The 15,122-nt window shown below is 32.8% G+C and overlaps 1 protein-coding gene across 1 annotated transcript in view; it reads right to left on the bottom strand.

The window, feature by feature from the left end:
- LOC117179459 (guanine nucleotide-binding protein subunit beta-like protein) overlaps window positions 1–15,122 on the bottom strand; it is a 65,020-nt gene continuing 49,898 nt past the window's right edge. The window contains exon 5 of the mRNA XM_033371291.1: window positions 1–364. Coding sequence (XP_033227182.1) covers window positions 47–364 — 318 coding nt within the window. The 3' untranslated portion in view covers window positions 1–46. The remainder of the gene's footprint in view (window positions 365–15,122) is intronic.

Genomic DNA, 15,122 nt, shown 5'->3' with positions numbered 1-15,122 from the left:
CTTTAATCAAGAACGTTTATTTTTCGCAATTTTATACAAAAAGGATCTATCGCGTGGAGACAGAAACTTGCCATACTCGGATAGTGTTGTCAGAATAACCGGCAAATAGAGTTTGGCCATCAGTAGACCAGGCCAGAGACAAGCACTGAGGAGGCTCAGCCTTACTCGTTGCAGACACGATTTCTGGTTTTAGCTCTTCAACCATTTCTTTGCTTTCAAGATCCCAAATCTTGATGTAGGGTCCAAAAGCAGCGCACAGCCAATAACGGTTGGGACTAAAGCACAAGGCAGTTATGATGTCATTATGGTCCAATGTGTGCAAGTGTTTTCCATCGTTTAAGTCCCACAACATGGCCTTGCAATCCTGTAACGAAAACAAATAATGAGATTTTTTCAGTTTTTAACAAAATCGACGAAAATTCGATTCTTAACAAAGGTGGATACTCAAGAATTAGAAAAAATGCTAGAGATCTTGAATGTGTACAATATTGAACATTCGAGATTGACAAAATTTTCTAATTAGATTCGCTAAGTTTAAGATTCTTTGTGAATAAAAATTTATAAATTGTTTATACAATATTAGTTTTAAGGGAGTGCGACATTTTTTCTCCATGATAATGAATATTTTTCTATGGATCTCTGGTAAATGCTAAATAACACGAAATCGTACGTCTGAGCCACCTTCTTTTTTTTAAATGCAAATAATATTCATTCCTCTTTTACTGACCTAATATTTTCTTCATTTTCCAGAAAAAGAGTGCACAAACTATCTTACGATTTTTGTATAAAGATTTTTTTTAGAACACTTCTAAACGAAAACACAATCTTGCTTTTTTTACTTTTTTTATTTTTAGAAAAACGGTTGCCATTTTGGTTAATTTGTATAGTTTTAATTATGTTTTTATTAATTGCGAATTATTTTGAAAAATACCGGGTTTTTAGAGGTAAAATTCAACATATTTTTGTTTACACCGCTACTACATTTGAATGTGAAATGATTTGAATTGCGAAAATCTCAACCTGATTGCAGCTTCAATTAAAAATGATATAAATAAAACGATTCATATAATAAGTACGTTAAAAATGGCTGCAAATGAGTAGTGTGTTTTTGTCTCTGAAACAAATGGAATAACTTCTGTAATTTTGAGCCTAAACAATCGGGATTACAGTGAATTAAAAATTACAATTTAAAAATGATTTTAAGATGAAAATACTTTCTGTACATTAATTGAGAGGGGGCGGGGGGTATTTTTTATACAATTATTGCAGTAGTTTTTTGTCAAGGTTATTTTCAGTTAAGAAAATACTGTTGATAATAGCAGTTTATTTACGACCAAGGGCAGTCCCAGTGCACGACCGTGGAGTTAGGCAATCTGCTTCCACCTACTAGACGCTGACGCTGAAATTGAATTCAAAAGAAATCTAACAATTGGAAACATCTCTTGAAATATTAGACCTGTCGAAATGTTTTTTTTTAATTCAGCTAAATTTCTGAGCTGATTACAAATTTTGAATTAGAAGCACAAACATTATTTCAGAAATTGTATAATTAGTGAAAATATGAAAAATTGCACTTACCTCTTAAGAATTATACGTGCTTTTTCTGACCTTTTAATGCAAAAATTGTAATCAGCGCACAAAGTTAGCTGACATTAAAAAAACAAAAAAATAAAAAACATCGCCATATGTCCATATCCTTTTATCGACTTAGTATTTTTTTCAGGTCTTAGGACTTGGTTACGTACCTGCCGATATCTAACGAATTTGCACAATTTGGATTTTAATCGTGAATACAAATTTACTCCAATCAAACATCACGTTAAGTGATCGAAATTGAGTTTTTCTATATCTGCATTATTACTAATGCATTTACCTTATTTCCAATTGGTACATTTTGAACGATTTGTTGAAATTGAAAATTAATTAATCAATGCTGAGCATATTCTTAATTTGCTCTATTTCAAACATAGGGATATTCTAGTGCGCAAATGACTCAATTCCGGATAAAAATAAGATTGGTGTTTTCATGTCCCAAGATCACATTTTGATTTTTAGGTTCATAAAGTTAGAGTAAATGTTTACTGAAACCTTAAAAATACAAAGTATCTATAATAATAAATTTACAAAATAGCAATACTTATCAAAAAGAAAATTTTACGCAAACCTACATCTCATTATTTATTTGAATTTTTCATAGTGGGTGTCCCATATCTCATTTATAAATTATAAATATTTCTAACATAATGAAAAATGTTAGGAAATTTATAATTATAAGTGTCTTTAATTCTTCTCTTTTTATTACAATATATTTGTTATTCAATCAACACCTGTAATTTAAGGTCGTATTGGGGAGAACTAGCAGACGTTAATCTGATAACGCTGCACTGATTTTGGCTTATTTCCTATACTTTTACTTCTGCGATAAAAAAATATGTATGAGGGCTCATTTTAAGGGCATGCGCTTCGGTGACTACGTGACCAAACTAGTCCCCGGTTATGAGCATTTTTTTTGGTGTTCACTGTGTCCACATGGATTGAGATATCGTGTTTAAAATTGGACAGGTTAAATAAAAGGCACTAAAGAACGTTTGTATACATCAATATGTTTATAATTTTAAAGAGAGTTTATTTATAAATTGATGAAATAGGATATTACCATTCGAGTTATAGCACTTTGCAGATGTTTAGTTTGATGCATTTCCGATTTTTTGATTCGCGTATATTGAGCACTGACACAAATTTTGGACTAAATCGTCTAAACCTTAAAAAAATTAATCTAAGCAATAAAATTTGCACTTTCGTTGCAAATAAAAAAGTTTAGCACCTGCAAACACGTAATCTATCATTATTTTTGGAGCATTTTTAGCGATTTATGGTGGAGAAAAAAAGAAACTTTGAAGGCCGATAAAGTCGAGTCCACACTAAGGGACGTTTGTATATATCAAAATGTTCATAATTACGAAGAAAGTTTTCTAGTAAAATACTACAGGAATAGAAAATAAACCTTTAACGTTGATAAAGTAGATGCCTCGATTACAAAAATCGAGGAACATCTTAGAATGTGATTCACGAAAATCCGTCCAAGTCCCATCTTGAGAAATGTGCATATTCAGAAAATAATTTAAATTTTCTAATGGTTATATATTCTTGTCGATTTTTTGTACTGGTGTGAAACAATTCTGAGAATAAAAATAAAATTTCGCCCGGGGGCGACAGACAAGGCGGGTCCGGCGCTGAGTCCCGCTGGTTGGTTCACTGTCAACAATAGTTATCAGCTGATCGATTCAACGTCAAGAATTATCGAAGTTGGTTGGAGAACTCCGACGAGTAAATTTTAGCACATTGCTGGTACTGATATGTTTCCAATTTGAAATTTATCTTTTATTTTTAGGACCAAAAAAATAAAAATCATTTTACACAAAAATTTCATGAACGAACTTAGTAACTTGATCTCGACTTTATCGACGTTCAAAGTTTCTTTTTTTCTCCGCTAGAAATCGCTAAAAATGCCCAAAAAATAATGATAGGTTACGTGTGTGCAGATACTTATTTGTTGATTTACAACGAATGTGCACATTTTATTGCTTATATTAATTTTGATCAAGGTTAAGACGATTTAGTATAAAATTGGTGTCAGTGCTCAATATGAGCGAATAAAAAATATAAAACACATCAAACCAAAAATGATCTGCAAAGTGCTATAACTCGAAAGGTAATATCCTATTCCATCAATTTATAAATAAACTTTCTTTAAAATTACCAATATATTGATGTATACAAACGTTCTTTAGTGCTTTTTATTTTATCTGTCAAAGCTTAAACACGATATCTCAATCCGTTTGGACACCGTGAACGACAAAAAAAAAAGTTCACAACCGGGGACTAGTTTGGTCACGTAGTCACCGAATAGCATGCTCTTAAGCTCTTTCCTACAAAATAACGTATGCGCCTTTACAAAAATCAAGATGGCGGCATCAATATGGCAGCCAAAAGCTTGACTTGATCGATATGTGTACATTTTCTGCCTTCATGGTTTGGAGGATTGATTTACTGTCGGTAAGGTACAATCTCTGATGACAAAGCAGATAAATTTAAAAATAATTACTTGTACTATTAACACCTAGCTAAAAATTGGCGTTTTTTTCTTGAATTAGGAGTTCTTATTCTGATCCGTCCAATAGCTTAATTTGAAAAGCACCTCACCGGAAATAAGAAGTTTTGTGGTTCGTTTCCCAATGAAGTGAAGATGGAGTATGATATTTTTTTAATAATTTAAATTTGAAAATATTATTTTCCATCTAGTCTTATTAAGACGTTAAGCATTTTCTGTTATTGAAGATTCTTAACTTGATCGATATGTGTAGATTTTCTGCCTTCATTGTTTGGAGAGTTGATTTACTGTCGGTAATGTACAATCTCTGATGATATAGCAGATAAATTTAAAAGTATGTATGAGGGCTCATTTTGAGGCTGGGTCTCTTTCCTACAAAATAACGTATGCACCTTTACAAAAATCCAGATGGCGACAACAATATGGTAGTCAAAAGCTCAGAAATTTCAGGAAATGAAATTAATTAGTGCAGTCATCAAACTTTGAAGCGATGGAAAAGTATGTGTGACGGTTCATTTTGAGACTGGGTCTCTTTTCTACAAAATAACGTATGCACCTTTACAAAAATCAAGATGGCGGCATCAATATGACAGCCAAATCTATACAAAAATTTATAAATCACAAGAATATTCAAACTAAAAGTCCTTTAACACAGACAGTCGTACTTAAAACATTTCAAAGGTAGCTACCGGAAGTAGTGAACAATAATCTAGTGAAATAAATTTTAAATTGCAGAGTTGCTATTCCAATATGGCGGACTTTGCCCAGAACTCGATGTAAATGCTTTTACGAACACCATATATGTTTGAAAATAGATTGGCAAGGATTTGAAATGTCACTCACCTGAAATCGGAAAGAGATCCAGCCTCAAAATGAGCCCTCACACATACTTTTCCATCGCTTCAAAGTTTGGTGACTGCACTAATTTTGTTCATTTCTTGAAATTTATGAGTTTTTGGCTGCCATATTGATGCCGCCATTTTCATTTTTGTAAAGGTGCATACATTATTTTGTAGGAAAGAGAGATTTCATTTTGTGTCCAAGCTTTAAAATAAGCCCTTAAGCATATTATTTCGTCACTTCAAATTTTGGCGGCAGCGCTAATCCGGTTGACATGGATCGATCCACACACACACACACATATGGAAGGAAGCTTCTTCCACCAGAAGGTTTCGATACAATCTGGTCCCGGTGCGGAATAGTTCTTGATCCCTCTTAATACTTTTTTCACCTCCTCGGTAGTGATCAAAAATGCCCACCCATCACTACCGAGGAGGTAAAAAAAGTATTAAGAGGGATGAAGAACTATTCCGCACCGGGACCAGATTGTATCAAAACCTTCTGGTGGAAGAAGTTTCCTTCAACCCGTCAGCACTTGGCCCGTATTTTCACCTCATATTTAAAGTCGGAAGAGCCAATTTCGGAGTGGTTGATGGAAGGGCGAACAATACTCCTGCCGAAAATAGGCAACTTAGCTGACCCGAAGAATTACAGGCCAATCACTTGTCTGAACACACTGTATAAGATATTCACAGCTATCCTAAATGATAGGATTGTTCGGGTAATTGAACCTGTGTGGCAAGAAATGTATGAACAACGAAGCTCAAAGAAAGGCGTAGGGGGATGTCGGGTGAACCTGCTCATCGATAGATGTGTCTGCAAAGATGCAGCATTCTACCAGCGTGTCCTATCGATGGCCTGGATTGATTATTAGAAAGCTTTCGATTCGACCTCCCATAGACTTATCATCTGTCTTTTGGAAATCTTAAAGGTTCATCCGCAAATAGTTAGGTGCATAGAGAGATTGATGCCGCTTCGGAAAACCAGATTCACTATCTCATCTGGAAAAAATCGTGTGACAACTATCAAGGTCACCTTTCAGAGAGGTGTCTTTCAGGGCGACACCATGAGCCCACTCCTTTTTTGCCTTAGATTATTGCCACTATCTCTAGCACTTCGCCATTCCGACGAGTACTTGCTCTAGGGATTGTCGAGCGATATGCTAAGGAAATTGAAATGGAATTTGGGTTAGACAAGTGCGCCGAGGTTTATTTGAAGCGAGGAAAACTTGATGGCATCCCTGAAGATTCTGAGCTCGTTGATAGAAGCGCTATACGACACCTTTGCGCTGGAGAGACTTATACATACCTGGGCGTGCCACAGAGCCGCATTCAGGATGTGACATCTATAAAGAATACTCTCCGAAGCAGATAAAAACGTCTCATCCGACAGATTTGGTCTTCCGAACTGTCGGCGAGGAACAAAGTATCTGCAACGAACATGCTTGCACTTGGAGGTGTCAAGCTTTCACTCGTTAATAGCCTGAAGAGCATCCCTGCGTGTCAACAATATGCTAAAACACTTGCGGGAAAAATGTAGAAGGCGGTAGTCATTGGATCACTCCATGTTCTCAGGGTGCACGAAACTTTTGCCGAATCGTCGAATTGATTGCGTTACAAACTGTAACCACGTATCTCACGGTCGTGAGACGTGGTTGTGGCTGAAATTTTACCGCGATTTCGCTAGGAGCGGGTGCGATTTTTCAGATTAGCACCCGCTCCCGATGAAATCCTGCGGTTTTCTTTATGACAAATTTGATCAATATCTCTAGCAATCACCCCAGGTGAAGATCCACACAAAGTCATGTTAAGTTCCCCACTTGGGTCCATTAGTATCCAAGGTCTTTTGTTGCAGGCGTCATTCACTTTACTGACACTCTTTTTATTAACTATTTGTCGTCATATTTTACTATCCTGGCATACTTCTCTAGCTTCTTTTATGTCCATGCATTTTTTCATGCATACGAAGGTATACGAACTTTCTCACTATGTTTACTCTGTGAGGGAAGATTTTTTAGCATATCGACTTTTATTTTTATCACAAAAAACCGCCCCCATTGTATTAATTTAAAAATTTTGCACATATTTCCTGTAAATTACGGAAGACCTTAAATTATATTATAATGAAAAAACACACGAGAAATGTCTCCATTAGATCAAAAGTTATACATGCTTAAAGATGTTGTATTTTTTGAAATACAAGGCACACAATTAAAATGCGTATTACTTCTTCAGAATTTTTTTGGTTAATCAATCGGAAAAATATGTGGCGCCTAATTCCATAAAAAAAACTTATTTGGATGCCAAGAATTCTGTGACTTTAAGCAAGAAACTAGAAGCTGTTTGATTTGAGATGGAGTAGGTCTGCTTCATACATTAAGCATATTTAATTTTTCAACTTTTTTTAGACACATTACGTATCCCGGGAATCGTGAAAACTTGCAGATTCCGAATACTATATTTACAATATCGTTACTTCAAAAACTTAAAAAAAATTGGATGCGTATATTCGTCCAGCTTATAGAGAAGAAACCCCTGCTGAGAAGGGCCGGGGAGGCTGGCATCTCAGATTGCGGGATTTTCATTCAACGCTGAGAAGGGTCAGGAAGAATGGAGCCTCAAACTACGGTATTTTCATTCATGGCTGATGTTCCCACATCTGGCAGTGCAAACTCAAGGTGCCAAGACAAGCCTAAGGCAAGGCCTCGCATTTCGAGGCCACGGCATTTTCAAGGAAGACACAAGACGATTAATTCAAGTCAGCACGTAAGGCACGTCTTGTCTCCCTTTGAAAAAGTTGAGGCCTCGCTCGACGGCAACACTAGTTTTCCCGCATATCATGCGCAAGAATCTCATGTCAATTGCATTAACTTTACTTGTATCATTTTCTTGATACGTCCATGTCTCGCTACCGTATAGTGCAGTCGATACAAATATAGAGTTATGTATTGCCATTTTAGCTTTATTTGATATATTTTTACTTCTGATAAGGGGCCCTGCTCTACTAATAACCTTCTTACCTTCGTTTATGCGTCTATATAACTCCTCATCTATCTTCCCGTCCCTAGTAAATAAGCTTCCAAGGTATACGAACTTCTTGACTTGTTCAATTCTTTAATCATTTAATACAATATTGCATAGTGTTTTCTCACTCTTTCCTTCGAACACCATAGTTTTTGTTTTATTTGCGTTACCCACGTACCCTTACTATTTCGAGATCCAAACCCTCTTCGTCGAAAAGAGTCATTCTTAAACACTTGTCCATAAATAATATAAATAACCATGAAGACTCCCATTTACCCTTACACTCGCTTTGCTACCCGTATATATTTTTTTTATAGCTTATAGGAGCCATCGATTGATTCCATACTCTTTCAGGGCTTCCCAAAGTTTACTTCTGTCCACATTGTCAAAAGCTTTTTCCAGGTCAACAAATGCACAGAAAACTTTTTTCCTACTCTCAAACTTTTTTCTGTAATTTACCTTAAGCTAAATATTTGATCCGTACATGACCTTTGCTGGCATAAACCCATTTTGGACTTCACTAAAATTAAACGTATTTTTATTTATTATGTTTAATTAATCATATTTAAATCAATCTTTGTGAAAAACTCCGTTAAACTCATCACTTGCAACAATCCTGAGATATGAATTATTCCCAGAGTGACACATGTCTAATGCGCGTTTTGTGAAGATTTGAACTCACCTTTAGAATTTCGAAAACGCAGCAGTGGAAAATGGAAAAGAAACGTATGTTTCCTAAAAAATTAGATGCATAAATATTGTTAACCTTTTGCAGATGTTATAGAATCTCCAGCGCACCAAATATGACCCAAAAATAAAAAAACTATATTTTTACGTAATATTGTTAATTTTTAGCAAGTTTCGTCATCTTTTTTCTACGAATAATTACTAATGGACAACAATGTTTTATTGTTTAAATAAATTTAACATATTTCAACAATTATTCATTCCCAAAAAATGTAAAAAAATAATCGTATTTTCTGACTGAAATGTGATATTTGGCACTAGTTTGGAGTAGTATATTTTTTAAAACATATATTTATTCAAACAATTAATTAGTGTTTATTCAAAACATTTCTAAAAATTAAGCCAGACATTTATGAGACCGAAGTGCAATATTTTAGGTAATTTATGATAATTATAATAAAAACATTAATTTAGTTACCTTTTTACAATTAATACTATTTATTTATAATGATTTGAATAATAAAAAGCATAACACAAGCCAATTTTGAAATTGACTTAAAAATCGAAAGTGACGAAAATATCAAACGTCTGAAATCAAAGAGCATGAAAGAATTATTGGACAAAGAAATTCAGCACTTCATCACGGCGAATGCACGTAACATTGTTTCGCGATTTGGAATCTCGAAATCTTTCCTCCAAGAAAAGGCATCAGAATGGATGAAGAACTAAGATTAGCTGCTAGACTTAACAGTTGTTCAATATTTAACATTTTTCAATGATACTGCTGAAAAAGGTGTTAAATTAATATCGGACTTTAACTGCTTGATAACGAAAAATTAGCATGAAAAACAGTACTTACTACAAGTATTAAAAAATTGAACCGCTGGCGACCAAAAGGGGACACGGCCGGATTCAGCCTAAGAAGTATTGTCCTGAGTGTCAATTTTAAAAATCTTTCTAATTTCAATTTTAAAGACTGATACTTGTAGAGAATTTCAAGGCGCATCTTTTTTTACTCTTGCAAAAATTTATAGGTTTTGTAGTTTTTGAGATAATTGGTAAAAAGTGGATTTTTTGAAAACGAAAAATTCCAATCTTTTTTCACTTCAACTCGCGCTAATTTAGCCAATTTTCATCATTTTCCAATTTTCCCAATACGAAGTACGTGCTTAAGTTTTCTGAAACTATCTAAGAAAGAAAAACGAGAATATTGTAATAAACACAAAAGTTATTCATTTTTTTTTTGAGGCAATGCAAAAATCATGAATTTTAACCTTCAAGCGCCTCGTTTAGCGAACGAATTTTAAGCTACAGAAAGCTTTCAGTGAGAAAGTTGTTCATTAAAGTTCAAGGAAGTTTTCTGGAAAGTTTTAGATCAATTGAATTAATAGTTCAAAAATTATGAATGTTTTAAAATCCAAGCGGTAATCTTGACGCTGCCCAAAAACGGGCCTGGCCGGCTACGTACGCGCTGCAGCGAACGACGTGAAGGTCAAGTCAATCTTACCAAAACAAATGCACAACAGTAACTTTTTTTGTCATCTTCTATGAAATTCTACAAATAAAGCATAAAATCAGCGAAGTCATTGTTTCTTATAATAGTTGGAAAAGCATTTTTTTTTGAGATTATTGAGATTTTTGAGAATATTAATTAAAAAGAAAAAGATATTAAAAGGAAACAAAGTTGAAAAAGAACTAGAAATGAAGATTCGTGGATTAAAAATAAGACAAAATTTTCCAGAAATCAGGTACGATTGGAAACCGTCAATACAATTTTTAAATAAATTTTAATCATAAATTGAATATTTTACGACTTTTTTTATTTTTGATTTTTTAAGTAATTCTTTTACTGAACTATATATAATATGTATATAGTCTAAAGTAATTACTTTAAATTTTTAATGACGAAGTTAATAGCATTATTTGTTATTTCTTTAGGGAAAAGAATACATTACAAAGTCTAAAACTAAAAAAGACAGTATTGCTAAAGATATTTTAATCCCACAGCGATCTTTCAAACCTAATGAATTCTGCTGTGGAGAAAAATGTTACCAAAAGTTTTCAAATGTGCAACAAGAAAAAGTACATACAAATTTTTGGAATCTCGGGAACTATAATGAACAAAATGTGTTTCTCAGAGGATTGTTAAAATGCAAGGATCCTATCTAAACGAATGCAGGTGAAAAACTAGGACGTTTAATTCATTGTATATATTTATTTCCTACTGACGAAGAAAATGTTCCGATTTGTAAGAAATTTTTTGTGCTTTTCTATGTTTGGGCAAAAGAAGAGTTGAAAATGTTCTAAAAAAAATTTTAAATAAGCAGCCTTTAAAAAATTTGGCAGGTGGAATACGCTAAAGTTGTCTTAAATTAACAAAAAATTTTAAAAAAATGATTGAAGAGCATTGCCAATCAATTCCACATCACAGTTCACATTACAAACGAAATTCTACCAACCTAAAATATTTTGATAATCCTTCATTAAATCTTGTAGAACTTTACAAATTATTCGGAAAATATTATAAAGAAAAAACGGGGGCTAAATTGACAATAATTCAAACCGTTTATTTGAGGTATTTTAACCGAAATGTTGGCTTCAGTTTTAAATTACCTAGAGCTTCCGTGTGCAAGACTTGCTACAAAAACGAGACAAATGGAGAGGTAAACGAAGTCATTAATCACAAAAACAATGCTGAAATTTATTTGAAGTTAAAAAAGCAAATACTCTCTGAAAATAATAGTCTATTCTGCGAATTTGATTTTGCACAGAATTTGCCACTAACAAAAATACCCGTGTCCGCGCAGTTTTACCTACGTTTAGCATGGCTTTTTCCATTTAACGTACATGTACATACTACGAACCAGAGTTGCATGTTCCCTATTCTTGAGGGAATTGTAAAGAAGGGTGCTAACTCTGTTTGCAGTTTTATCAAATACGCGGTATTAAAAGAATTTGCTAAAGACAAGTTCAACAACATAACATTATTTTCAGACTCATGTCCGGGACAAAATAAAAACTACAGTGTTTCATTTTTTGGATTTATTGTCCATTTATTTACAAAGCGAGATTAAATATGTGTTTCCAGTTCGAGGCCATTCCTATTGCCAGTGCGATAGGAATTTTGGCACATATTCGCAAAAGCTGAAAAAATTAGGACGAATTGAAACTGAAGCTGAATATGTAGAAATGATTCGCAATGCTCGTTCACCTTCATTCACAATGGTCGCGAAGCGTGAAGATCTTCTGCAGGATTTTGAAAAATGTTTCAAAGGCCAAAATAAAGGATGTAAAAAATCTCTTCCAGTATTTAAGCGCTAAAGGAAAAGAATTTTTCGAATCATATTTTTTAAAAGTACAAACTCAGAATCCAGATGCCGAAGAAACTGAAGAGAGTGACGAAAATGGCTAAAAGTAGTTTCTAATAAAATATTGTTAAAATATATTGTTAAAATTCATGATTTTCGCATTGCCTCAAAAAAATTAATAACTTTTTTGTTTATTACAATATTCTCGTTTTTCTTTCTTAGATAGTTTCAGAAGACTTTTGGGGAAATTGGGACATGATGAAAATTGGCTAAATTAGCGCGAGTTAAAGTAAAAAAAGATTGGAATTTTTCGTTTTCAAAAAATCCACTTTTTACCAATTATCTCAAAAACTACAAAACCTATAAATTTTTGCAAGAGGAAAAAGATGCGCCTTGAAATTCTCTACAAGTATCAGTCTTTAAAATTGAAATTAGAAAGATTTTTAAAATTGACACTCAGGACAATACTTCTCAGGCTGAATCCGGCCGTGTCCCCTTTTGGTCGCCAGCGGTTCAATTATAGAACACACTTTCCAGAAATCAGAAAGAAAACATTCTCTTTGGCCAAAAAATATTGTTATTCTATCGGCGCTGTAATTACAATGGATACATACATACTGGAAGACAAAGAAAATATATATATATATATATTGATATATATTTACGACAATAATTCCGTGTGTTATATTTTATATTATTGATCAACATTTTCAAATAGAAAACTAACTGCTTGAACGAATAAAAATTGTTTAAGCAATAACAAAGATTTTAGCAAAATTTACTACTCCTTGAAATCATTCAATTTTACGTTTAATTCTGAAAATACGATTTAAAAGATATTTTTGGAAAAATAATTGTTTACACAATTAAAAAATGGTTAATATATTCTTTCTATGCACTATGCAGTCAGAAAAATAATTGGTTGCATTCAATTTTATTTTATTTTTTTAAGTTACATAAAAAACTGTGTGAACAAATAAAAACTGTTTAAACAAATAAATTTGCTAAACATTAGGAGCAATATATCACCATTATGTAATTATTCAACGAAAAGTAAGATAGAATTGCAATTTGAGAAACTTGGACATCTCTGGCTCCATTTTCAGACATTTTATAAATAAAAAATAATTAATTTCTTAAATAATTACATTTTTTATTTACTACTCCAAACAATAACCAACTATTATATATCAATTAGAAAATACGCTTATTTTTACCATGGTTTGAAAAAAAACAATTCATTCATTGAAAAAAAACAGTTTCGATAAAATTCTGGAGCATGAGTTCGATTTTTCGTCAATCCAAAATTTTCCCATGTTATATCCTTCACCTGTGAACAAACATTTCAATTTTCTACCAAATTAGTTTAATTTTAAATCAAAAATATTATTTAAAAACAAAAAAATTAATGTTCATCCCAACAGTTCAATTTTAAACTAAAGCAATCAATTTTCCACACAAAATAGAATAGGTTAATTTGCACTTCAAGACTTAATTATCATCCGGCAAAAGCGAATTTTGCAACAAACCAGGTACATTTACAAGCAAAGTGATGATTCCGCAAGTATTACAAATAATTTTTAACCACGCACTTGAACTTCGAAAAAATTGGTTGTATTTTCAATGAAGATTTATTTTCTAGAAAAAGACATTCACAAAACAATACATCAGCTTTCTAAAGAAATTAGTTTAATTTTTGATGTACTTCAGTTACGAACGTTCATATATGAACTGAATTAAAAAATATTATTTTTTACATTTTTTTTGTTTTGCTTAAATCAGTTAGAAGGGCGAAAAATAATATTTTGTTGGCAAGAATTGTCGAACAAAAATGTTTTTAAAGAGTTACCTGCCCTTACACATCACCCATTATTCAGACCTGCCTAATAAAAATTTGAATGGGGATCGTCCACAAATTACGTAAGACGTTTTTCTGTTGTTTGAATAAAGACGAGCATAAAATTTCTATGAAGTTGAGAAGGACACAATGATATAAACAAAAGAAAAACGTCTTACGTAATTTATGGACCATCCCTTGTCGATATTTAAAAAAATAAATACGTCAGAAATCCTCTTTTCTTACCCCAAGAATGATGGAGTCGGTGAGAATGATTAGCAAGGCCCATAAAATCCAGCATTACTATATCCACCCATACAATGTTAAAAATGACAAGTTTGATTGTCGATATTTGAAAATATAAAAACGTCATAAATCCTATTTTTACATTCTCAACCATACTGAGAAGGTATTAGTTTTATGCGAAAAATGACTTTCGCGAATTTCATCCGATGTCCACGTTTCGAGGCCAATTGAGTCAGAAAATCCAGTTTTTACGTCGGTGTCTGCCTGTCCGGCGTCGTCATCGTTGTTGTTGTGGTTGTCTGTATACCGGATAACTTTCGAAATAATAGTCGGATTGGATTACGCTTTCGCACACAGTCAGAGGGACCAAAAAGAAACATCGAGTTCGTTAAACAGCCATTTCTGATAATAATTAAAAAAGTTGAGCTTTTTCAAATTTTTTGAGACCACTTTTCTCAAAATTTCAAAATTGTATCGACATCCATTTGTAGTACACTAAAATATGAACAATGTATCCCCATTTTTTAAAAATATAAAATCCAAATTACGAAAGTTATAGTATTTTCAAAATCCAAGAAAACAAACGAAAATGGACATTTGGAGCCAAAAAAAGCGTGATATGAATTATACCATAATGAGAAGGTATTAGTTTTATCCGAAAAATGATTTTCGCGAATTTCATAAAATGTCGATGTTTTAAGGACCCTTGAACCAGAAAAACAAGTTGTTACGTCGGTGTCTGTCTGGCGTCGTTCTTTTTGATCAAGTTTTAGATGAAAATTAAAAAAGTTAAACAAAGCAAAATATGAAAAGAAATAGATCGACAAAAATTGTGCAACTAAGAGATCTACAAATTTTTCATGAATTACTTTTTTATAGGATAAGTAGTTTTTGCTGTATTGATGAAAAACATAATTGAAAATCAAAAGATTGAATTGTGTAAAAACGATACAAGCTACGAAAATAAATGAGACAACATTTATTCAACCAACCAGGATTTAAACATTTTTTTACGAATATTTTTATTTTTTTGATAGGAAGCGGAGTTTTTCTTTAATCGTAAAAAACAA

This window comes from Belonocnema kinseyi, chromosome 9 (genome assembly GCF_010883055.1).
Source record: "Belonocnema kinseyi isolate 2016_QV_RU_SX_M_011 chromosome 9, B_treatae_v1, whole genome shotgun sequence".
NCBI lineage: Eukaryota > Metazoa > Arthropoda > Insecta > Hymenoptera > Cynipidae > Belonocnema > Belonocnema kinseyi.
Note: the sequence above shows the minus strand (reverse complement) of the source record. Positions and strands in the feature narration are given on the sequence as shown.